The following is a 26,441-nucleotide window of genomic DNA, read 5'->3' as shown; positions in this document are numbered from 1 at the left end:
TCTCCTCATTGGCTTACAGAAACAGGTACCCACGTGCCATCTCCTCATTGGTTATACCCACGTGGGTGATTGAAAGACAAACTTTGTTGCGGGTTGTCGTGGTAATACTATGAACGTTTAGATGCGATCACCATATAAGTTCAAAGATGAAAAAGCCTGGAAGGAGGAGAGATGACTAGAAACGATTTGGTTGGCCGTTTTATGTGTGGATTAATTGTTGGAGTAGAGGTCCTTGTGCATTTCAGGTAAAATAACAACTTAATGTTTATATCCCAGGACAAATTAGCTAGCAAAAGCAAGCTAGCTAAATAGGACAAATTAACGTTAGCTAGCAATCGCAAGCTAACTAGCTAAATTACCATACATGTTTAATGCTTTTCGACCTGTTCCCAAATTAATGTCATTGGTTCAGAGTTTGTCTTGATATTTTAACCTGCGTGTCGTGATCGGGTTTGGTGTGGGGGGGGCAAAATAAATGTATGCACGATAGCACACGCGCACAGCCGGTTTGTGTTCCGTGTTAGGCTTCAAGCTCCAACAAGCAGGACTAAGTGAAATAAAATAATGAAAATGGTAATTTAAAAAAAACAATATAAATCATTAAACCATGGAGTGGTTATGGTCAGTGGGACTTAATACATTCAAGATCACATTTCATAGTACAAAACCTCAGGTATAAACAATGAATAACTGAAGGCCTAATAAACCACTCCAGTTGGGAGAGGAACCTTTAATCTTGTCTTCCCATATCAAGCCCAGGGTTCTGACAGGAGAGTGAGGGAGTAAAAACACTCTCCTCGGGATAGGTTGTTCTCAGCTTGTCTCTGCTCCACTGACCTCTGAGAATTAACTTTGCATCCCAAATGGCACCCTATTTCCTATGTAGTGCCCTAAATGTGATGTTATTTGGGACGCGACCTACTGTAAGGCTGACAGTTCCACTGTCCTCTCTCAGAAGGCTATGATAGGTCACTAAGTTTGGCTCACAACAAGGAAAGCTGGGAAAGAGTCCTTCATAGGGTTGCAAAAGGGAGGGTATGACAGGAGGTTGGTGGCACCTTAATTGAGGAGGAAAGGCATGTGGTAATGACTGGAGCGGAATAGGTGGAATGGTATCAAATACATCAAACACATGGTTTCCATGGTTTCCAGGTGTTTGATGCCATTCCATTTGCTCTGTTCCGGCCATTATTATGAGCCGTTATCTCCTCAGCAGCCTTCACTGGAGGTTATATTACTGGAAACTTTCAAAGTTTACCAGAAAATACCAGAATATTGGTAACTTTCAAGGATTTTATGTAATCTATCACAAGACATCTAGTGACCATTTTGGGTATCACCGGCGTCTGTAATTATATCAAATCAAATTGTATTTGTCATATGAGCCGAATACAACAGTGAAATGTTTACTTACAAGCCCTTAACCAACAATGCAGTTTTAAGAAAATACCTAAATAAATAAATAAAGATAACAAATAATTAAAGAGCAGCAGTAAATAATCGCGAGGCTTTATACAGGGGGTACCGGTACAGAGTCAATGTGGAGGCTATATACAGGGGCTACCGGTACAGAGTCAATGTGGAGGCTATATACAGGGGGTACTGGTACAGAGTCAATGTGGAGGCTATATACAGGGGGTACTGGTACAGAGTCAATGTGGAGGCTTTATACAGGGGGTATCGGTACAGAGTCAATGTGGAGGCTATATACAGGGGGTACTGGTACAGAGTCAATGTGGAGGCTATATACAGGGGGTACTGGTACAGAGTCAATGTGGAGGCTTTATACAGGGGCTACCGGTACAGAGTCAATGTGGAGGCTATATACAGGGGGTACCGGTACAGAGTCAATGTGGAGGCTATATACAGGGGCTACCGGTACAGAGTCAATGTGGAGGCTATATACAGGGGGTACTGGTACAGAGTCAATGTGGAGGCTATATACAGGGGGTACTGGTACAGAGTCAATGTGGAGGCTATATACAGGGGGTACTGGTACAGAGTCAATGTGGAGGCTATATACAGGGGGTACCGGTACAGAGTCAATGTGGAGGCTATATACAGGGGGTACTGGTACAGAGTCAATGTGGAGGCTATATACAGGGGGTACCGGTACAGAGTCAATGTGCGGGGGCACCAGTTAATCGAGGTAATTGAGGTAATATGTACATGTAGGTAGAGTTTTTAAAGTGACTATGCTTGGACCTAGACTTGGCGCTCCAGTACCGGTAGCCGTGCGGTAGCAGAGAGAACAGTCTATGACTAGGGTGGCTGGAGTCTTTGACACTGTCAAAGGCCCTCTATGTGGCCTTATAAAATCAAATGACATTTTATTTGTCACATGCGCCGAATAGAACAGGTGTAGGTAGATCTTACCGTAAAATGCTTACTTACAAACCCATAACCAAAAATGCACCGTTTTTTATTTAACGTAAGAAAATATTTGGTAAAAAAATAAATAAAATAAAAAACATTTAACACTTATTTATTTTACTATGTCAATATCTCTTTGTTATAAATATTTTTGGTGTCAAGCTGGTAAATTTGGTCCCAAAAATAAAGCAAAGACAAGATACTGAAGATTCCAGTAACTTTGGTAAATTACCGGTAGCTTACTAGCTTTGTAACCCTAGTCCAACACTACAAGGGTGTGTGTAGATATGTGTGACCTAGTGCATATATGAAATGGCACCCTACTTCCAATCCCTACGCTCTTGCACTACTTTTTTCCAGAGAGTGGTAGAGAGTAGTGCACTATAGGGTGCTATTTCAGACGTTGACCACGTGTAGTAGCCTACATGGTACTCCGGTGCAGGGCCAGATCTTTGCTATTAGTGTGTTAATCAATTATTTGAATCGGCGCTAAAAGATTTTAGATAATTAAACTATTGGAGAAAATAATAATTTGAGAAATGAACGGTTTGCAATTATACCTCCTCATTAGTCCTATCACAGGAAATAAATCAGACTGCACAGCAGCCCCAGTAAACATGAAGTCCTTTAGCTGGCAGAAACCTAACAGGAAGCCACTGTCAGACCATGTATTTCTGGTCTAAGTGTTTTTTACATACCATCAACAGTAGTCTCTCCTAATAGAATGTTACAAAAAATCTAACATAGTACCTAGCCAGAGCACATAATATTGGGTTCTGGGTTCCAAGAGATACACTAAATGGCCCAAAGAATGTGGACACCTGCTTGTCGAACATCTCATTCCAAAATCATGGGCATTAATACGGAGCTTGGCATTGTGCATGGTGATCTTAGACTTGTGTGTGGCCATGGGGAACCCATTTCATGAAGCTCCCCAAGAACAGTTCTTGTGCTGACGTTGCTTCCAGAGGTAGTTTGGAACTCGGTAGTGAGTGTTGCTACCGAGGACAGATGATTTTTACTCGCTACACACTTCAGCACTCAGCGGTCCCGTTCTGTCAGTTTCCACTTCACAATAACATCACTTACAGTTGAACGTGGAAGCTCTAGCAGGGCAGACATTTTATGAACTGACTTGTTGGAAAGGTGGCATCTTATGACAGTGCCACATTGAAAGTCACTGAGCTGGTGGAAAAATAGTGGAAAAGGTGGAAAAATATGCCATTCTTCCCTTGAACAAGGCAGTTAACCTCCAAACAACAACTGCTCCCCGGGCGCCGATGACGTGGACGTTGATTAGGGCAGCCCCCCGCACCTCTCTGATTCAGAGAGGGGAAGACACATTTCGGTTGAATGCATTCAGTTGTGCAACTGAGTACGTATCTCCTTTGCAAGAAATCAATCTATACAATACATAATTGATGAATGACTTCACCCCTAATGTCTGAACTTGGTTTGAGGCAGTCAACAACGGATTGATGTTGCTTTTATTGTTATTGTTTATTTTTAAAGATCTGATTTGCCTCCATTATGTGTGGCTGGCCTGGCCCTGCTGAGAATCTGTGACCATACCTGTCTACATACCGTTCAGCTGTGTTTCTAGGTTCTGGGCCTGGAGCCATCAAGCCTCTCACTGGGAGTGGGTGTATAGGGGGCGGGTAATGGGAATGTGCACCACTTTGGGTCCCCGGGACCAGGAATGAGAAGCACTGCCTTCGAACAATGTCAAAATGTCCATGACCTTGAATGTACCTGACCCTCTGACCTATCTAAATGTATGTTCATGTAACTGTATGAAGCAATCTGAAATGGTAAATCCTGAAATGTGTAATAACTTGAAATATGAAATATGAAAACTGGGGGAAAAAACTTAATGACTAACTGTATCAACAACGAAAAAGAGAAGGGATTGATAGCAGAGGAGGGAAGGCAGGAAACCCTTCCATGTTCTTTAACGTCACCAGATAAGGGTTTTAGAATAGTTTTCACAATCATTTCATAACAGAGTTTATAGGTAAAGTAGAGGGCCTTGCTCTAGAGTCAAAGTGGTGATTCGAGAGAAGGCAAGAGGAGAGACGTTGTGCTCAACCCCATGACCTCTGAATCATATGACTGACGTTCAACTCCGCCTGAGGGTTCAGCCGACACCCCCCCTGATCCCCCGGCGTGTAACCACACACCCACTTTAACACACATTAAACTAAACCCATCAAACTATTTTCAAGATGGAATGAATGGGAATGTTCGTAATTTCTCGGACACAATATTCAATGTAATTGAATTATCAGCAGCTGATCAGAGAAGACAGTTTTTTCTTTGATCCTGTAGTTAATCAGTCCATTCATACTATTTCCAAAAGAGTGGTCATTACTATGACTAGTCATTACTATGTTAACTGCCATAATCGTCCTCCAAACTTCAAAGGCTAACTCTTAAAAATCCCCCTCCCTGAACAGTTGAACTACAACAGAGAGGAGGACCAGCCTGCCTGGGACATAATGAAAGTATGAAACATAACCCAGCAGTAAGAAGCAGTAAGAAGCAGTAAGAGTAGCAAGATCACGAGACCAGAAAGGTTTACCAACGCTGGAGGCATCAACAGTAGTGTTACCAAGAAGACTAGCATTCTTCAGGAGTCACACAGGGGTTGTTTCCCCTTTATGTGACGTGTTCTACCCCTGTACTGAATACCAGGGAAGTGAACCCATGACTAACACTAATCTACACACAAAGCAACGTGCTATCTGCTAGCTAGCCAAAATCCTGATTTTGGGTTGGCCTGTGAGCAACATTATTTTAGTTCTCATGGAGGGTGACGTCACTGCACTGTGGGATACCTAGTTATCATCTGCTACATGTATGTGGTTCTACTGTACCTCCATTGCACTCTCAGTGTCTGGACCAAGGGATAGTGGCTCAGCTGTCTCTGTCTGTCTTCATGTAGTACATTGTGCCACAACAACACAGGTTTCATATAGTTCAGTGTCATACAGCAGCATAGAAGAGATTGAATCACGTCAGTGACAGTGTTGGGGAAGTGGTGTGATCCAATCACGACCAATGTTTCTGAACTAAATTGCCCACACACACACACACACACGAGCTGTAATGCAATAAGACTGCTGGATCTGCAGTGATGTGGTGACAGTCAGAAGAGGGTGTTGGAATGAGGATAGACTTTCCAGTATTTTCTTTTCCTCAGCCAGGCTCTCACACATCACATCAGACACGGACTGACTGCACTAGGAGAACACATTTCTGCCATGAAGCAGCTTGGCAGGGATTTTGTTGACGCAGTTTCACTGCACATTCTCAGAGAGAGAGCGAGAGAGAGAGACTCTGTGTGTGTGTGTGCGTGTGCGTGTGCGTGTGCGTGTGTGTGTGTGTGTGTGTGTGTGTTCTATTCTCTCTCCACCTGCTCCCAGAGATCCATTACCAGGCAATCCCACACTACTCCAGGACTCCCAAAGTTCCACCCCACTGAAGACAGATTATTGGTGTTCAACAATACATTTAGCCCACCCTGAATACATGCAAGACACAGAGTAAACTGCAGTCATGTAGGATATTGATGGGAAATAGTTTCCTCATATCATATGCTCTAATACTACTAGCCTCGTGGTAGTGATGATGACGTACTAACAAACAAATATGCTAGCTAGACACGTCACCTGATACACTGAGAACAATAGCTATTGCTTCTCTTGAGCAGTAACCTCCTCCCCAGGCTGTGTGAGACTACTTGAACAGCACTGCTGTTTGCCCCTGAGAGGATAAATACAATTGTATTGAATGGAATTGAACTATTCCCATCACCATATCAGCTGGAGGAAGAGGCTGAGAAGAGGTTGCTGGGAAGGTAAATTACAATATAGCGCTCTAATTAGCCCTTTAGATGTCACCCAGAGCCAACATCAAAGGGGAGAGCTCGCACGGTGAAATTCATTTCGCTAGCCCAGTCAGTCAGACCAGCTGAGAGCCTAGAGAGTCTGTAGTGAAGGTCTATCTATCACTGATCTCCAAATAGACTCCATCATCGCTCCTGTTAGGACTTTGTTCTAGGTGTTATGATATATATTTTTTTCAGATGTTCTTGTTTTAGTGAATGTTTGCGTCTGTATTTGAAATTGCCTCACTGTCAATGACAGTCCCATGTTACACATAGTGTAGGTGTGGTCATATCCATTCTCTCTAGTCTAACCTCTGAGCTAGATGCTGTGAATGAGGTGTGCACTGCACAGACAGTATGGTAAAGCACTAGTGAAACCACCACCACAGTGCCCCTGGCAGCAGGTTGAGTGTCAGGCATGTCATCAAGCAGGATTAACACGCCCTATGTTTGTACAGATAGTATCCACCCACCACTGTTGCCGGCCCGGTTTTGCCAGGTAGAATTCCATTGGAACACGGTCGGCCCTCCTGCTCAACATCTCTCATTCGTATTATTACAGACATCTTCCCAGAAACAAGGAAGTCAGAAACATGCCACTCACCTCTGTTGATGTAGCTGGGATGGATTTACCTGTGGAGACACAGAGGAAAGTTGTGGTCAACAGGGAATTTATGCCTAAAGCAAAGCATCTTAAAATACATTGGCTTGGTTATGACCTGGATGTGAAACTATCTGTGACTGAGAAGGGCTACAATAAGACGTTAACAACTGGCCCAACCAACACAGCCTTTCAGGTCAAAAGAGAGCATGTATTGTTTTATACTAAACCTTTACTGTACCTAAAACAGAGGCCACAATTCAATCATTTGCAGGTCAATTAAAATGTGAAAATCATGCCGCTGGTTCACTCAGAATGTTTCCGTACACCGTATCTGCAGGACAGATGTATGTGTCGATAATTCAATATGACAGTGTCTGCAGAGGAACCAGCATGTGAGGCGTCAGTTTGAACATGGTTAACAGGTCAACACCTCAGATTCAGCCTGAACATTCTCATTGAACCTGCAGTGTATTTTCCCCCTTAATCTGTTTTATTGCTTTCATCTGGGCCTGATATGTCATGAGATACTGTATGCAGTTAGGTCTCGCACATGAACCACCCCTGGGCGGCTGGCTGCAGTTGCCATGGCAACTCCCTGGGAACTCAAACGCCGATCAGCCCGAGTCAGAAGGCCGACGAACAACAAAGGCTCCGGTGACTCCATGATGGAGTCACTAAGTGGCCATCAGCCATGAAGATAATCTTCTCAGTCAAACAAGGTTATTATTATCAGACCGTCAGAAAACAAAAGCTGTTTAATCAAGAACCCCCATCTTGAGCAAAATAGGTCAAGTACAACACACGTGCATTATACCACAGACTACCATGGGTCTAACCTTGCCTATATGCTGTAGCACAGTAGTTAATAGGGCCAGGATTATTTATATGACCGTAAACCTGACCAGGAAAAACAGGGTCCATGGAAAGAGAAGAAGGAAGAAGATTGAGGAATGTGTCGTGAAGACAACATCATTTACTGGGTCACAGTCAATGAAAGCAGCAGTTCATTCTCACCACTTGGTTGGTGGCATGTGACTACTGATGACGCCCTGTCTCTGCCTCTCTCGCTGCATCTGCCTCTGCCTCTGCCAGTCAGCCTCTGTCACTGCCTCTGCCACTGCCTCTGCCAGTCAGCTTCGGTCACTGCCTCTGCCTGTCAGCCTCAGTCACTGCCTATACCTCTACCAGTCAGTCTCTGTCACTGCCTCTGCCTGTCAGCCTCGGTCACTGCCTCTGCCTGTCAGCCTCGGTCACTGCCTCTGCCTGTCAGCCTCGGTCACTGCCTCTGCCTGTCAGCCTCTGTTACTGCCTATACCTCTACCAGTCAGTTTCGGTCACTGCCTCTGCCTGTCAGCCTCTGTTACTGCCTATACCTCTACCAGTCAGTTTCGGTCACTGCCTCTGCCTGTCAGCCTCTGTTACTGCCTATACCTCTACCAGTCAGTCTCTGTCACTGCCTCTGCCTGTCAGCCTCTGTTACTGCCTCTGCCTGTCAGCCTCTGTTACTGCCTCTGCCTGTCAGCCTCGGTCACTGCCTCTGCCTGTCAGCCTCGGTCACTGCCTCTGCCTGTCAGCCTCGGTCACTGCCTCTGCCTGTCAGCCTCGGTCACTGCCTCTGCCTGTCAGCCTCGGTCACTGCCTCTGCCTGTCAGCCTCGGTCACTGCCTCTGCCTGTCAGCCTCTGTTACTGCCTATACCTCTACCAGTCAGTCTCGGTCACTGCCTCTGCCTGTCAGCCTCTGTTACTGCCTATACCTCTACCAGTCAGTCTCTGTCACTGCCTCTGCCTGTCAGCCTCTGTTACTGCCTCTGCCTGTCAGCCTCTGTTACTGCCTCTGCCTGTCAGCCTCTGTTACTGCCTCTGCCTGTCAGCCTCTGTTACTGCCTCTGCCTGTCAGCCTCTGTTACTGCCTATACCTCTGCCAGTCAGTCGCTGTGATTGCCTCTGCCAGTCAGTTTCTCTCACTGCCTCTGCTAGTCAGTCTGTCACTGTCTCTACCAGTCAGCCTCTGTCACTGCCTCTACCAGTCAGCCTCTGTCACTGCCTCTGCCAGTCAGCCTCTGTCACTGCCTCTGCCAGTCAGCCTCTGTCACTGCCTCTGCCAGTCAGCCTCTGTCACTGCCTCTGCCAGTCAGCCTCTGTCACTGCCTCTGCCAGTCAGCCTCTGTCACTGCCTCTGCCAGTCAGCCTCTGTCACTGCCTCTGCCAGTCAGCCTCTGTCACTGCCTCTGCCAGTCAGCCTCTGTCACTGCCACTGCCAGTCAGCCTCTGTCACTGCCTCTACCTCTACCAGTCAGCCTCTGTCACTGCCTCTACCAGTCAGCCTTTGTCACTGCCTCTGCCAGTCAGCCTTTGTCACTGCCTCTGCCAGTCAGCCTTTGTCACTGCTTCTGCCAGTCAGCCTCTGTCACTGCCAGTCAGCCTCTGTCACTGCCAGTCAGCCTCTGTCACTGCCTCTACCAGTCAGCCTCTGTCACTGCCTCTACCAGTCAGCCTCTGTCACTGCCAGTCAGCCTCTGTCACTGCCTCTACCTCTGCCTCTGCCCGCATACACATAGCTAAAATTAATCAATAGACTTTATTGAAGAAACTTCTTGGTTAGGCCTAGATGTTCCTCCAAGCCACCACGTCATCGTCATGAAATGTTCATTAACTTCAATAACGTGACCAAGCAGATTATATTTTGATGACCCTCTCCACATACACAATGACATGCTCTATTGTAATGTGACATCCTGCAAAACAACATGTTCAAATCATTTGCTTGTGACTGCTCCATTCATTGATGAGAAAAAACAAGATGGAAGCCTAATATTTCAGGACATCAACAGACCTACTCACAACCAATGTCCAATGGTCCTTATTTTCAAATCCAATTTATTTTAGAACACCTGTTTTATATCAGCAGTTGTCACAAAGTGCTGTACAGAAACCCAGCCTAAAACCCCAAACTGCAAGCAATGCAGATGTAGAAGTATGGTGGCTAGGAAAAACTCCCTAGAAAGGCAGGAACCTAGGAAGAAACCTAGAGGAACCAGGCTTATTTTGACACTCAAAGTAATACAAAACAACTTGCTTTTGTTACTGCCATGCAGGAAACAGACAACGGACAAAACCTGTTATTCTCACACAAACTGGCTTCATCATTGAAGGAAAGAAATCTGATACAGAGACCTGGAAGACGCTCAATACAAGTCCTCAGACACAGAGAGAAAAGGAAATCACTTTCCTTTTCCACCTTAACCTGTTCTCCCTCTCCCTCTTTCCCCCTCTCTCTATCCCCCTCTCTCTATCCCCCTCTCTCTCATGCAATGCATTATCCATCACAGAGCTACAACGTGACAATCTAAACATTATGACAAATGGTATCAATCTGGGTAAGATCAGGAAGCTGGGGAAATGTAGTAAAATAGTAGCTACATTTTGTGGCACATCTATTTGGTCAGTTGGAATACTGACATGGTTGGTGGGTCTGTGACAAATTGGTTAGAAGAATGCTCTCTCTCAGTTTTTCTTTCTGCATGTCTGTCTGTCTCTCTGAACACAGCTGGGATGGCTGGTATGCCTTGGGGGAGACCCCTTGCTCTGTAGCCCAGTTAACCAGACATCAGAGTGGTCAGTCCTTCAGAGAATCCATCAAATATGGATAGGATGTAACAAATCAGTGTTTTAAGATATTAAAATGGATTTAAGGCACCAGAAAAAGAAAGGTGTCGTAAGAATAAAGTTAGTCTATAAATAAAGTCTATCTACATTAACTCATATGATTAGATTTAGTCATATGAATGTAATAATCACAGATGAATAAAGTGTAATAACACACACGATGATACCACATTTAATAACAGCATTGCCTGTAGAGTAGCCATCCTCAGACCAGTAGCAAACCATGCAAAACCTCCCATCCCCAATTACTATTACTGAGTTACTAACGCACTGCCAGGCACGTCAAATAAAATACAGTACACCACATATTCCACCCTTACTATGCACAGTCCGTTCATTAATGCCAAAAAGGTCCCGTGTGTCTCAGCTGGCAGAGGATGGTGCTATCAACGCCAGAGATATGGGTTTGATTCCCACTGGGGACCAGTACAAAAAAAAGTAGGAAAATGTACGCACACACAACTTTAAGTCACTCTGGATAAGAGTGTCTTCTAAATGACTCAAATGTGAATGTAAAAAAGCTGATTAAGCATGGAGTACATTGAGTCTAAAGCAAATAAGCCATCAAATCGACTCAGCACACATTGACTCAAGGTGTGTAACTGAGCGAGGGTACAGCTTCCCTGTGACACCATGGGTAAATAAATTAAGATAAATTTAGTCTGCTATCTGAGAATCTGATTACAGGATACTAGCGAGGAGGAAGATCGACACGAACTCTCCACAAGCAAGACAAGACACATTACTTGTAATTCATAGTCACTTTCACAGGTAGCCTGATGACTCACAGTAAATAATTTCACAGCTCTGTTGTTTGCTACATACTTTAGTCTGAGACTGTCATCATTGAAATAGTTTGTGGTGACAAGGGGCGTTGAACAAAAAGTGATTAGCGATTGGATCATCTTTAACCGATTACATTTAACATTTTTGTCATTTAGCAGACACTCTTATCCAGAGCGACTTACAGGAACAATTAGGGTTACGTGCCTTTCTCAAGAGCAGGTCGACATATTTTTAAGCTAGTCGGCTCAAACCAGTACCTTTCAGTTACTGGCCCAACAGTCTTAACCGCTAAGCTACCCGCTGCCCTATCAGAGTATGAAAGCCAATGGCAAATTTTCAAGCCACCGCTATACCCATGTTTGTTCTGGCTTTGGCCCAACCCATTGGTTTCTGGACCAATCAGACGGCCCCGAATGTGTTCGCATTCGCATAACCTAACGTAGCAGGTGTAAAATTAACGTCTGAAACTAGATCCCTTACATACTGGACCAGACGAGAAGGGGGAAAAAAACTGTCGGGGAGGTTATATTCTGCACTGTTCAACCAATCCAGTAAATGTGGAGGAGGAGTTAAGATGGTGTTGCCTTGTTAACGTCACAGGCTCTCTTTCCATTTCCCGAAAACCGGACAGAGGCTAGCATTTGGCCGGAGCAAGGAGTATAGGTAGCCAAGCAGTTTCAAAGGCACACCCAGACTACACACATCACTTGCTGTGTCATATCAGGTGTGACACAAGACAATGTCAACAGTTTAGCTGGGCCCTAGCTGTTAAGGAGTAAGTCCATCGATGACTACAGTGATGATTATTTGGCTTGGGGCCATCATGCAGTCATACCACTGGTTGAAGGTCTTTGTGGCAATGAAAGCACTCCATAAAAAAAGTCCAAAATAACAAAAAAGGCTGATAAGGGGCCACATCTTATCAGTCAAGGTAGCCTACTCCACCCACCACCCTCCATTGTACAGTGGATTCAGACCCCTTCAGGAAAGTATTCAGACCCCTTGACTTTTACCACGTTGTTACGTTACAGCCTTATTCTAAAATGTTTTTTTTTTTTTTATCCCCCCGTATCACTCCACACATAATACCCCATAATGACAAAGCAAAAACGATTTTTTTTAAACATTTTTGGAAATGTATACAAAAAAAACTACTGAGTCTTCTCTGCAGATCCTCTCAAGCTCTGCCAGGTTGGATGGAGAGTCTAAGGCACTGCATCTCAGTGCAAGAGGTGTCACTACAGTCCCTGGTTCGAATCCAGGCTGTATCACATCTGGTCGTGATTGGGAGTCCCATTGGGCGGCGCACAGGTTTGGCCGGGGCAGCCCGTATTTGTAAATAAGAATTTGTTCTTAACTGACTTGCCTAGTTAAATAAAGGTTAAATGAAAAATAAATTAAAAAGAGTGTCACTGCACAGCTATTTCCTGGTCTCTCCAGAGATGTTTGATTGGGTTCAAGTCCGGGCTCTGGCTGGGCCACTCAAGGACATTCAGAGACTTGTCCCAAAGCCACTCCTGCGTTGTCTTGGCTGTGTGCTTAGGGTCATTGTCCTGTTGGAAGGTCAACCTTCACCCCAGTCTGAGGTCCTGAGCACTCTGGAGCAGGTTTTCATCAAGGATCTCTCTGTACTTTGTTCTGTTAATCTTTCTCTCGATCCTGACTAGTCTCCCAGTCCCTGCCGCTGAAAACATCCCCACAGCATGATGCTTCACCGTAGAGATGGTGCCAGGTTTCCTCCAGATGTGACGCTTGGCATTCAGGCCAAATAGTTCAATCTTGGTTTCATCAGACCTGAGAATCTTGTTTCTCATGGTCTGAGAGTCCTTTAGGTGCCTTTTGGCAAACTCCAAGTGGGCTGTAATGTGCCTTTTACTGAGGAATGGCTTTCATCTGGCCACTCTACCATAAATATCTGATTTGTGGAGTGCTGCAGAGATGGTTGTCCTTCTGGAAGTTTCTCCCATCTCCACAGAGGAACTCTAGAGCCCTGTCAGAGTGACCATCGGGTTCTTGGTCACCTCCCCCGATTGCTTAGTTTGGCCGAGCGGCCAGCTCTAGGAAGAGTCTTGGTGGTTCCAAACTTCTTCCATTTAAGAATGATGGAGGCCACTGTGTTCTTGGGGACCTTCAATGCTACAGAAATTAGTTTGGTACCCTTCCCCAGACCTGTGCCTCGACACAATCCTGTCTCAAAGCTCTAGAGACAATTCCTTCAAGCTCATGGCCTGGTTTTTGCTCTGACATGCTCTGTCAACTGTGGGACCTTATATAGTCATGTGTGTGCCTTTCCAAATCATGTCCAATCAATTGAATTTACCACAGGTGGACTCCAATCAACATATAGAAACATCTCAAGGATGATCAATGGAAACAGGATGCACCTGAGCTCAATTTCAAGTCTCATAGCAAAGGGTCTGAAAACTTTGTAATACATCTGCAGAAATGTCTAAAAACCTGTTTTCACTTTGTCATTATGGGGTATTGCGTGTCTTGATTTTTATTTTAATACATTTTAGAATAAGGCTGTAGGATAACGAAATGTGGAAAAAGTTAAGGGTCTGAATACTTTCCCGAATGCACTGTATGTCAGTGCAGCAACAAATTGTGCCATGGAAATATGTTGATTTTTTCATTTTCTCAGTAGGCTATTTTATAGTGTGAATGATGAACAGGAACATGTGATGTGTGACAGGGGAAAACAACAACAGCTGAGCCAGCTGACTAAATGCAATGGCCAACAATTGGAAAGCATGACATATGAATCTATCAGTTTTACAGATTTTCTCATTCTAGGAACTGGTAATATTACCAATGTGTTGGGGAAATCAAAAAAAGACAGAAAAAATAATCATGAACGCATTGCAAAACATCATCATTACATAATTATTGTACCTACCATCACAGCCTTCATATTGTAATTTGACAGCTCCGTCTTTCTGAATCCTCACATCCCGTGGTCCCTCAATCCTTTTCGGAGTATCCACCACTGATGCACCGGCAGCTGGGCCAGAATTCCTCCTATGTCCCTGAGCCAGGTTTATGCAGCATTGGTAACACACTGCCCAAGCCTGCTCTTCGTTAATCGGTTGGCTGTAGAGCATTAAAATCTCCTCCAAAGACAGTTCACTTCCCCCTCTTTCCTCCATTCCGTCCATTTTTGCCATCCCGGGATACGGCGTCTTATCTCGCTGGACCGCAGCAGGGCCGATCAGCTCTCCACTCTCCTCGTCCGAATCTCGCCGCTTGGCCATCCTTTCATTCTATCGACCGAGAAGGCCGGTGATGACACTAATAAACGGGGAGCCGCAGATAAACAAACGATCCGGGCAGCCTGAAGACATCGGAAAAGATGCGGTTCCCTTGCAACAGCAGCACCACCACGGACAGTGATTATTATTTCCCCCGCCTTGCTGTGTTTTCGTATGGGTACCAGTCATATGACGGACTGTTTGCATGGTCTAAACGCCTGTCAGGTTTCGGTCGACTTCAGAGGGATGCATACATAGGTGACATGCGCAGCTAGAGGACTTTATTTACCACTTTCCCTGTTATTTTGTGCCATCTGCTGTCCAATTTGATAGAGTACGGTGCATGTGAATACATCTAGGCAATGTGTAGGCTACTCTGGCAATGATGTTATGCTCTCAAACAAATACTATTTCTCAGTGATGGATTTGGGAGCACATTTCTATTCATATTGAATTCCTCATATTAATGTTTGAAGGCAGGGATTTCTTAAGGGTTATGTACATTCCTACTTCGCAATGGAGGAACTTCCTCTAACTACCCTGCCCTTAGTTCTGCAGAGGCCAAGCATGACTCACTCTCTTTCTCTCACACAACTGTAAACGTGGAAGATTCCTGCAGGGCCTGGCCGTTCATTGTAATATGTAATGTTTACAACCTTACCTGCAGATATAGCCTACCAACACAGACAACCTCTAACCCCAATCACGGACAAAATAGAGACAATTTTCTTCATATTGACTGTTTTATCTATTCATAGCATATATAATGCTTACACATTCATATATCTCTTTTAACATCAAATATACACAACATGAGATAACACACAAATATAGCATCTTTGTAACACTATTTGATGCCAAGGTGAACCAATACCTCATGAACATGTACCAGATGTGCTTAGATGTGCAGGTAAAAGAACAAATTGGTCACATACACAAGTATCTATGAATAGTACCACTCAAAGATGTAGCTATCAATATGCACAACACAGACGTGGAATGATTGAAAATGCATAAACTACCAGAAATAAATATTTAGAGATCTTATTCGTTTCAGCACACAGTTAAAGGCCCAATGCAGCTGTTTTATCTCAACATCAAATCATTTCTGGGTAACAATTAAATACTGTGATTGTTTTCAATTAAAATTTTCAAAATGGTCAAAAAGTAACAAAAAATAGGATTTTAGCATGAGCAATTTCTCAAGCAAGAATTTGACTAGGACTGTTTTTGGATTGGGGATGGAAAAATGTAAACTAGCTGTTATTGGCAGAGGTTTGGAACACTTTCATATTGTTCTATTAATTAATTAATTAGTCACCAGTCAGCCGAAAACTCCATCCCACCAAAACAGGCTGAAATTTCTATCTTACACTAAAATGGCCTTATTCCACAATATCGTTCCAACCTCAGTGTGGAAATCTATATAAAAACACAGGAAAATCACATTTTTGACTGCACTGGGCATTTAAATACAGTGTACTTTGATTATGCTGTTTAAAAAAAAATCTGTAAACAAAACCAACAAAATTTACATCAAGCCATTGTTTGTCCTCAGTTTGTACAGATGGAGGGGGTCACTAAGTGCTTTAAACCACAAGGAATGAGCATGCACATCTGAGGAGAGCAAGGATAAACAGTATCACCCAGACATGAGGAGAGGAGAGGACGATTAGAGAGGAGAGGAGATAGCAGGGCAGAGAAAGGAGAAAAGAGCAAGACTGGGAGAAAGATTTACAGGAAAACACAAGTTAGTGGGTACTCAGCATAAAGACAAGACAGAACAGAGGGGTCAGGTACAGTGAAAATCTATTTAAAGTCCAGCAGGTTGCAGTCTATCTTGTAGTAAACATAAGGGTAGTACTCCTGCTGGCTCAGGTTCAGACCAGGGATATCCATGGCGGACTACAAGGGAATAAAGAAACAGAAACCATTAGCTTTCGTGGTAAAGAACATTAACACAACAGGGATAATGTGGTTGTCTAACAGGTCTGCTGAACCAGACGATATCAATCTCATTTAGCTAATGTACCATCATTTTTAATACACAACATTTGTTTGGCATCGCAATGCCCCATTACTACAATGATACAACAGGTGTTCATCTGGGCACAGAGATATATATATATATATATATATATATATATATATATATATATATATACACTACCATTCAAAAGTTTGGTCACTTAGATGTTTTTTTGTCCATTAAAACAACATCAAATTAATCAGAAATACAGTGTAGCCATTATTAATGTTGTAAATGGCTATTGTAGCTTGAAACGGCTGATTTTTAATGTAATATCTGCATAGGCCCATTATCAGCAATCATCACTCCTGTGTTCCAAATGGCACATTGTGTTAGCTAATCCAGGTTTATCATTTTAAAAGGCTAATTGATCATTAGAAAACCCTTTTGCAATTATGTTAGCATTAGAAAACTGTTGTTCTGATTAAAGAAGCAATAAAACTGGCCTTCTTTAGACTAGTTGAGTATCTGGAGCATCAGCATTTGTGGGTTCGATTACAGGCTCAAAATGTCCAGAAACAAAGTACTTTCTTCTGAAACTCATCAGTCTATTCTTGTTCTGAGAAATTAAGGCTATTCCATGCGAGAAATTGCCAAGAAACTGAAGATCTCGTACAACACTGTGTACTACTCCCTTCACAGAACAGCGAAACTGGCCCTAACCAGAATAGAAAGAGGAGTGGGTGACCCCGGTGCACAACTGAGCAAGAGGACAAGTACATTAGAGTGTCTAGTTTGAGAAACAGACGCCTCACAAGTCCTCAACTGGAAGCTTCATTAAATAGTGCCCGCAAAATACCAGTCTCAATGTCAACAGTGAAGAGGCGACTCCGGGATGCTGGCCAGTTTTATTCCTTCTTTAAAATCAGAACAACAGTTTTCAGCTGTGCTAACATAATTGCAAAAGGGTTTTCTAATGATCAATTAGCCTTTTAAAATGGTAAACTTGGATTAGCTAACACAGTGTGCCATTGGAACATGGGAGTGATGCTTGCTGATAATGGGCCTCTGTACGCCTATGTAAATATTCCATAAAAAATCTGCGGTTTTCAGCTACAATAGTCATTTACAACATAAACAATGTCTACACTGTATTTCTGATCAATTTGATGTTATTTTAATGGACAAAAAAATGTGCTTTTCTTACAAAAACAAGGACATTTCTAAGTGACCCCAAACTTTTGAACGGTAGTTCATTTCAGGTCTAATTACTCACATCAATGACAGCTGCAGCGCTGCTGTCCAGGTGTTTGTATAGGTCATTGAGAACCTCCCTCAGTTTCTTCATGTTCTTCTTGTTGGGCTGGAGCAGCATGGCCTGGAAGTTCACAGGCAGCCCATATCTGTGGGAGCATGGGCAGAGCAGTTAAATCACTAACAGCAGGCACAGCCAGTTAAATATTTTATTTGTATTCAGGTTGACTTCTTGTCAATACAAGCATCTTGTCACTCACTACAAACATCTAACAATTGGACGACTGTTAGTACAGTGTGATCGTCATACCTTAAGACAGACTCCACAAAGACCCTCAGAGCCTTGATGTGAATCCATGCGATGAAGGCCTCACTGAAGTTCACTTTCAGCCATCGCACCAGTGGCCCCTGACAGAGGGAAAATAATACTTAGGGTTAGATCCACCCTACTGTGTAGCTAGTACTGTCCAATAGTTTCACCCACCCAACCCATCCCAGAATGGTTGCAGGGATGTCCGAAACACTAAGTGTACTTGCAATTATTTTTTATTTTTTTTACAGTGTAACGTTTCGGTCACATATACCTTGGTCAGGCATCACATTTCTAGTCATATGACTTACAAACTGCTTCTTCTTGTCTGTGGAGAGACGTGTCATCTCCTCTTTGTCCGCATTCATCTCCTGCTCGTTGTACTGGAAGTCCCTGACTGTGTACCTGATAGAAACAGCAAGATAATTACATATGGAGAAGTGTGTGTGTGTGTGTGTGTGTGTGTGTGTCTTACTTGTTCTCTCTGGCCTTGTGTCTGAAGTCATCAATGGCCTTCCTGAATAGGGTGACGCTGAACAGACCACTGTCATGGTCCTCAAACAGCAGGCTGAATAATGGGACAAACAGAACAGTCAGACAGGCATGATGGACTCACAATGAAATCACTTCCTGAGCAGAAAAAACTAAATATGAAAGATATGGATTGAAGAGACTATGTACTGAAGTAGTTATTTTAACATGCATTCACTATGGGCTCTGAATCTCCTATAAACTTACTTAGTGGATCGGGGTACCACCATTTCAGACAACGTTTCATAGGTCTTCTGCCAGTCAACATAACTCGTCCTAGAAGGATCCGGAATTGTTAGACAGCAAACTGGTGTTATAAAAAAAGTTGAAATATGACACTGTTGAAAACTGGGAAAAAGTTGTACTTACTTTGGTACAACCACCAACATAGTGATCAGATACTCTGAGTCAATCACAAAGTCCTCCTTCTTGACAATGTCAGCCAGACTCCTGGTCAGCAGGCTCCCCCTACAGACAACATGGTATTGCATGATATAAACAAATGTTGAAAGAAACAATTGAACAAAAGCAAATATGCATTGGAAGACTTTTCTTCAACACTGGTTCAAATATATTTCTAGTTTAGCATTGATTAGCAGCAGTGGGAAATCTAGTTATGCCCTCGAGCAAAAAAAAAAATGACTCACGCATTCTTTCTCTCCAGATTCTGCAGGTTCCCTTTCAAGTTGTTGTAGGCAGACGCTCTGGCCTTCAGGTCGTTGTCAATCTGGCTTACTTGCTGTAGAGAGGAAGAGGTCAAGTACTCAGAATATGACCAACGTAAAAACTCTGCACACAGTGTTTTAACAACAGACTTACTCGACGTAGAGAAAATACAGTTGATTGATACTATTGAAATATAATTTACTTGTTGATATCTTTTTACCTTCATGCGCTATCGAAATCATGACAAAACATTTTTTTTAAGGGGTTCCGTCTAGCTAATTATCAAGAGAATCAGATGAGGAGGGTAGGAGAAAGACTTGCCTTGGATATGATATCAGAGATGTTCTTCAGTGACTGCTTGATGGGGTACTTGGCCATGTCCCACTGAAACCGTGTGATGTAGGTCACCAGATCCACTAGAGGGAATCAAAGCATTGTTATTGAGGGAAGGACTTGTTAGAATGACGTTTTTACATTATGATGCATGGCTTTATGGGTAATTGCAAAATAGTCTTATCAACCATTTCTAAAATGTGCTGGTAATTCCTTAGTATTTCGTATTAACAGGTTAAAAGGATAATTGCTTAGTCAATCAATGTGCACAGTAGAGATAGCAGCACACTTCCTGGATTCATTGTTTTTCAGGAGTCCTTTGTATGTGATGATAACCAACTAGCTAATCTCTAATGTCCTCCATTGTTTTCATATGAGTAACTTGTATGTGATAATGATAGAAATAGAATGACCAACTTGAATGGGAATGGCCATTCTAGTAATTATATTTATGCGATAATAACTGCCTCCTCCTCCTCCGTTTTCATACCAGTATCTTGTATGTGATAACTAGCTGCATTGTTTTCATATGAGTAACTTGTATGCGATGATAAGTACCTCCGTTGGCCAGCAGGTTCTCCTGGACTTTGTCTCGGCTGTCCTCCAACACATCAGCCATGTACTGAGACACCTTCTTCACCACACTGTGAACAGCCAGGAGACATTCACACAGTCAGGCCACAGTCAGCAAGCCCTCATCAAAAGGAGATTATAAACTGGATGATTCGAGCCCCGAATGCTGATTGGCTGACTGCCGTGGTATATCAGACCGTATACCACAGGTATGACAAAACAGTTATTTTTACTACTCTAATTACATTGGAAACCAGTTTATAATAGCAATAAGGCACCTCGGGGGTTTGTGATATATGGCCAATATCCAGGCACTCCGCGCTGTGTCGTGCTTAAGAACAAATCAAATCAAACTTTATTTGCCACATGCGCAGAATACAACAAGTGTAGACTTTACCGTGAAATGCTTACTTACAAGCCCTTAACCAACAGTGCCATTCAAGAGAATAAAATATTAACCAAGTAGACTAAAATAAAAAGTAATAATAAAAAGTAACACAATAAGAATAACGAGGCAAGGCCTCCAGGGTGGCGCAGTGGTCTAGGGCACTGCATCACAGTGCTAGCTGTGCCACCAGAGACTCGGTTCGGGCCCAGATGTAAATTGTCCGGTGGTGATTTTTATGAATTGTTCAGCAGTCTAATGGCTTGCAGGTAGCAGCTGTTGAGGAGCCTTTCGGTCCTAGACTTGGTGCTCCGATATAGTTCGTTGGCGATGTGGACACCAAGGAACTTGAAACTCTCGACCCGCTCCACTACAGCCCTGTCGATGTTAACGGGGGCCTATTTGGCCCGCCTTTTCCTGTAGTCCTCGATCAGCTCCTTTGTCTTGCTGATGTTGAGGGAGAGGTTGTTGTCCTGGCACCACACTGCCAGTTCTCTGACCTCCTCCCTATAGGCCGTCTCATTGTTGTCGGTGATCAGGCCTACCACCGTTGTGTCGTCTGCAAACTTAATGATGGTGTTGGAGTCGTGTTTGGCCACACAGTCGTGAGTGAACAGGGAGTACAGGAGGGGACTAAGTACACACCCTTGAGGGGCCCCAGTGTTAAGGATCAGCGTGGCATACGTGTTTTTTCCTACTCTTACCACCTGGGGGTGGCCCGTCAGGAAGTCCAGGATCAAGTTGTTAAGTCCCAGAGTCCTTAGCTAGTGATAAGCTTCGTGGGCACTATGGTGTTGAACGCTGAGCTTTAGTCGATGAACAGCAGTCTCACCTGGTGTTCCTTTTGTCCAGGTGAGAAAGGGCAGTTTGGAGTGCGATTGAGATTGCATCATCTGTGGATCTGTTGGGGCAGTATGCGATTTGGAGTGGGTCTAGGGTGTCCGAGAGGATGCTGTTGATGTGAGCCACGACCAACCTTTCGAAGCACTTCATGGCTACCGACATGAGTGCCATGGGGCGGTAATCATTTAGGCAGTTTACCTTCGCTTCCTTGGGCACAGGGACTATATGGTGGTCTGCTTGACACAAATAGGTATTACAGACTTGGTCAGGGAGAGGTTGAAAATTTCATTGAAGACACTTGGCAGTTGGTCCGTGCATGGTAATCCGTCTGGCTCAGCGGCTTTGTGAATGTTGACCTGTTTGAAGGTTTTGTTCACATCGGCTACCGAGAGCGTTATCACACAGTCATTCAGAACAGCTGGTGCTCCCGTGCATGCTTTGGTGTTGCTTGCCTCGAAGCGAGCATAAAAGGCATTTAGCTCATCTGGTAGGCTCGCGTCACTGGGCAGCTCGAGTCTGGGTTTCCCTTTGTAGACCGTAATAGTTTTCCAAGCCCTGACACATCCGACGAGCCGGTGTAGTAGGATTCAATCTTAATCCTGTATTGACGCTTTGCAGAATTTGATGGTTCGCCATAGCCCTTAGCCATGATATATTGGCTATATACCACACCTCCTCGGGCCTTATTGCTTAAATACACCGTGCTTTCATATAGCAAGACATAAAAGTCTAAGCAGACTGTTCATTGGGCAGGGTATGAGTGTTTATCCATCTATATTCTACAGCACCAGACCAACAACTGTGCATATTATACAGTATACATTTGAAATACCTTTTTAACAGAAAATGGACCTGTAGGCCTACTACTTATTATTCACAGAAATAGATTGTAATTTATTTTTTTTGCGCTGTAGTTGCCTTCACTGAACCAAAATGATGCGGATAATACTTGATATGATTACATTCCAATTGATGTGTGATCAGTGGATGACGGAGAAAAACTAAATTCCATGCAATGACAGAATGCTTGATGTCAATAAGCCTCAGGCATGTTTGTCTAGACAGCTGACACCTAAAAACGCTGTCAGATTAAGCAAATCCAAAATCAGTCTGTAAAGGTGTTACTTTGGCTTTCTCATCTTCAAATTTCCTACAGACGAGTTCCAGAACAAGGCTGATATTGCCCTATGAGAGGTAACTGGGTTGCTAATGTTGGTATTTTTTTAGAGTAAATGTCTACAGAGGAAGCAGGGCTTGTTTAGTATGTGTGAAATTTTGGACGTCAAGATTTTCCAAGGATTATAAATAACTTCAAACCAACAGTAGCACACAAGTCATGAGCGATAAATATGACTGAGTAAAGAGATGCTGGTGTGTCACCAAACTGTAAATTGCTAACTTTAGTCTGTGGGCCTGCTAGCCTCACATTGGTATGAAATTCCTTACTGTAGCAAGGTTAGGGTCACGGAGGGATTACAGAATTGACTGGGCTCTGAAGACATCAGACTCACACTGGTTTGTGAGGCACTTTGACAAAAATAATGTCTATCACAACACATTCACAATGGACAAGGTGTATAAATAGTAATGAATTTTATATTTTGTACGGTAAATCCTAAAGTGATACTTAAATGTTCAAAGGGGAAATTGCAGTGTAGTAAAAAACATACCCTTCGATAAAGGAGTCCAGTTTGGCCAGGTCATCTGACAGCCCAACTAACACATCTAGTGTCCCCACCTGTTAATGTAAAAAGGAAAAAAGGCCAAACATGTCAAAGCTTTAATTCAAACAGTATTTCCCCTTCCATCATATACCCAGGGTGAGCCCATTTTATAGATGGGGTGAGCCCATCGGTTCATTGGCTTAATGCCAGAGGCCTAAATGTTGCTTTGAGGGCCTTTGATCAAACTAGGGCCAACTCAAACTAGGGCAAAGACTGGATGAGAGTCCTGAGGTCAGGGGGTCTGGTTGTGCTGCCTGCCTGTGTGTTGTTTTCTCGGTGACATCTCAGAGTCAGTTGTGAGGGCAGTTGGATGTACTGCCAAATTCTCTAAAACGGCAGCTTATGGTAAAGAAATTAACATTAAATTCTCTGGCAGCAGCTTTGTTGGACACTCCTGCAGTCAGCATGCCAATTGCACAACACAATGTGGCATTGTGTGTGTGACAAAACTGCACATTTTAGAGTGGTATTTTATTGTCCCCAGCACAAGGTGCACCTGTGTAATGATCCTGCTGTTTAATCAGCTTCTTGATATGCCATACCGGTTAGGTGGATGGATTATCTTGGCAGAGGAGAAATTCTCAGTAAAAGGGATGAGAGAAATAAGCTTTTTTTTTGCATATGGAACATTTCTGGGATCTTTTATTTCACCTCATGAAACATGGGACCAACACTTAACATGTTGCGTTTATATATTTGTTCAGTATAAGTTAGTTGGGCGATATGGCCATTTTCATTCAATAATTTTCTCAATTTTGATGGTATATTTGAGTAGTGCATGCAGGATAGCAACAAGTGAATTCTAAGTAAAAAAAAAATAATTCAACCAAACTAGGAGAACTGACAGTGAAGTAGTAAGTTTTTATTTATTTAGCCCTGTCAACATATTGTTATAGACGGTATTGTAAAAATCCATACCGGTATTCACAATCTATTGCCCAGCCCTACAAGTTAGTATGGTAATGTAGTAGCTACTATTTATGGCTACTGCTGCATGCTAACCTTGAGGTCTGGGATGTTGAACTTGTTGTTGGTGGACAGGTTGTTGTTGCGGGTGGTAGCCACCATCATCTGGTCCCATGTCTGCTGGCAGGTCTTCTCTCCAGGAGCTGAGATCAACCAGAACTCTGTCATGGCTATACACTGATGACTACAGGCTCAAAACGAAATGCACAGAGATGGGTGCTGTAAGACAAGAAAAAAACGGTTTTACTTTTTAAACAGGACTTAATTTGTAGTACAATATTATCAATCGCAACGTTATTCTCTATTTCATGTTGATACATCAGTAAATAAATGGTAGCAAGACAACATTGACTGCTATTTAATCAATATGTCTTCCCAAACCTGTCTTATCTACGTGTTGCTGATGTATCTGGTTAGCTAGCGAGCATGCAAGATAAAGGATATTTGTCTTCTAATGCTTTACATCAAAAGTTGCTAACGTTAGCTAAACCTCACTAACGTTGCTACAAGTGACATTCTCAGTTTATTGAAACATGACCCATAGCTAGCTAGCTAGCATCACATGATATCAAGTAACGTTAGATTTACATTAAAAAATAATAATTATAATACAGTTTTCACATTTCTTACCTGAGATCTAATGACAAAACTATTCGAACACTAATCAATTACTACCGTACAATTCCTATGGTTCAATATTCATAATTGCCAATCAAATCGTAAGACTAAAGGTCTTTCCAGCAGCATCACATTCATGTCAGCTGATCAGATGAGGAACAGAAAGGCCTCTCGTGGGGGAGGGAAACTTTTTGACGTCACGATATTTGACAGACGACCCCAGCTGGTTTGGAGGAGGTACTACAGCCTCGACATTTCAAAACAGAGTAGGACGATTTTTTTCTGACAGAAATCGTTTACAAAAAGTAGCAGGGTTGGGGTCAGTTGATCCATTTACATTTAGGAGTGCTATTTATTTACAATTAGTCATTTTAACCATTGAATTGGAGTTGCATGATCCCCTCAATAATGTACTGTACTTCTTGTGGGGTTACAGGCTATGTAATTTCATAATCTCAGTCACATTCTTGCTATCTTAGTTCTGAGGACACAGACCGTCTCAAATGCCCAGTCAGCTGGAATTTGGGGTGTAGACGTTCTATATCTGGACAGGAGTCCAGCCGTTTCCTGACTCTGGGTGTCTCCCTGCTCAGAATTCAAGGAAAACCCCACAAAGGGACATGTTTATAGTTCAGTAGGTCTGGGGTGCATTGTTTGGGATACAATGCCTGGTCTGGCTGGAGCCAGCCGACCAGCCAACCCCTCAGATCAAACGACAGGCCAAGGACCAGGGTGGGCTGCCCACTGTTGGCCGCAGGCCAGTCTACAAGGACATTTCTGGGCACACGGACTGTAATCACTCTCTCATTTGGGCTACCGACACGAAGACTGGGTCTTAGAGTGGGGATGATGATGTGAGGAGAGGTATTAACTGAGTGTGTCCTCAACAAACTTCCTCTAATACAAGTTAGTCATACAGTGTGAGAGCTCTGAAAAACCTATGGATGAAGGTCATTGCTGCAACTTTGTGTATTTCAAAGATGAATGTCAACATTCTCTATCAATCCCATCTCAGTTACATGGTTTAATATATCCAAAGCATTACACAAAAATAGAGCACCAAGTTTGTTGTTGAGTCCTACCAACAGAAACATGTGTCACATGCTCCCTCTAGTTCTAATGCTTTGTATACCGTGCTTAACTTTACATATCACATGTTTGAACTTTTACCCATGAGTTTGAGTGACCATGACACTGACAATATATCTTAGTACAAAAACATGACATGGTTCAACTGTAAATTACACAAAAATATACAACTACACATTCCTTATACTGTGTACAAACTTTCAAGACCCATATAGTGTCCTCGGTATCTTTCACTGTATTCAGGTTAGTTCTATTTTCCCAGCTAGTTATTCTGAGCCTTCTGAGGGACATTACAGTAAATCTAATCTAGTATGTCTGAATTATTATGGACTGCCTAGGGCAGAAAGGGGGAGGAAGGTTTTAAAGAGGGAAATTGTGTGAGATAAGCATTATCTTGTATTATTGTTTCAGTGGCAGATTGGATCTATTTGTCAACCTCTCTGATACTAGTGTTACAAGGCCAACATGTCCAAGGCTCGAGTCCAGAATCAGACTCATTGACTTCAGGAAAATGTCAGAAAGACTTGAGAAGAGAGGGATACTGGAGTGCTTTTACAGTTTCCTTTTCAAGGTGTCTATTCAGAGTTGTAACCTGTAAAACACTTTTTAT

General features: G+C 43.1%; 2 protein-coding genes across 5 annotated transcripts in view; both read right to left on the bottom strand.

The window, feature by feature from the left end:
* Window positions 1-14,767, bottom strand: part of LOC110485507 (protein spire homolog 1) — a 48,713-nt gene extending 33,946 nt beyond the window's left edge. For 2 of the 4 annotated variants that reach the window (XM_021556609.2, XM_036944055.1), the window contains exons 1-2: window positions 14,219-14,766; window positions 6,867-6,895 (exon numbers count right to left, since the gene is read on the bottom strand). In XM_021556609.2, the coding sequence (XP_021412284.1) occupies window positions 6,867-6,895; window positions 14,219-14,573 (384 nt within the window). In that variant the 5' untranslated portion in view covers window positions 14,574-14,766. Of the gene's footprint in view, window positions 1-6,866; window positions 6,896-14,218 lie in introns of all 4 variants that reach the window. The other 2 variants (XM_021556592.2, XM_021556618.2) reach the window with 2 other exon arrangements.
* A 527-nt stretch (window positions 14,768-15,294) lies between these two features.
* Window positions 15,295-24,914, bottom strand: LOC110485500 (V-type proton ATPase subunit C 1-A). Its single transcript, XM_021556584.2, has 13 exons — window positions 24,755-24,914; window positions 24,161-24,343; window positions 23,105-23,172; window positions 20,192-20,277; window positions 19,622-19,716; window positions 19,282-19,373; window positions 19,004-19,102; window positions 18,842-18,910; window positions 18,579-18,671; window positions 18,415-18,508; window positions 18,104-18,201; window positions 17,816-17,942; window positions 15,295-16,475 (listed from the first exon to the last, which is right to left on the bottom strand). Exons 2-13 carry the CDS (start codon window positions 24,290-24,292, stop codon window positions 16,380-16,382), a joined length of 1,149 nt encoding a protein of 382 aa, XP_021412259.1. The 5' UTR covers window positions 24,293-24,343; window positions 24,755-24,914; the 3' UTR covers window positions 15,295-16,379.
* Window positions 24,915-26,441: the final 1,527 nt, after the last annotated feature.

This window comes from Oncorhynchus mykiss, chromosome 2 (assembly GCF_013265735.2).
Source record: "Oncorhynchus mykiss isolate Arlee chromosome 2, USDA_OmykA_1.1, whole genome shotgun sequence".
In the NCBI taxonomy this organism is placed as follows: domain Eukaryota; kingdom Metazoa; phylum Chordata; class Actinopteri; order Salmoniformes; family Salmonidae; genus Oncorhynchus; species Oncorhynchus mykiss.
The sequence above is the reverse complement of the archived record's forward strand: the minus strand, read 5'-3'. Positions and strand labels throughout refer to the sequence as shown.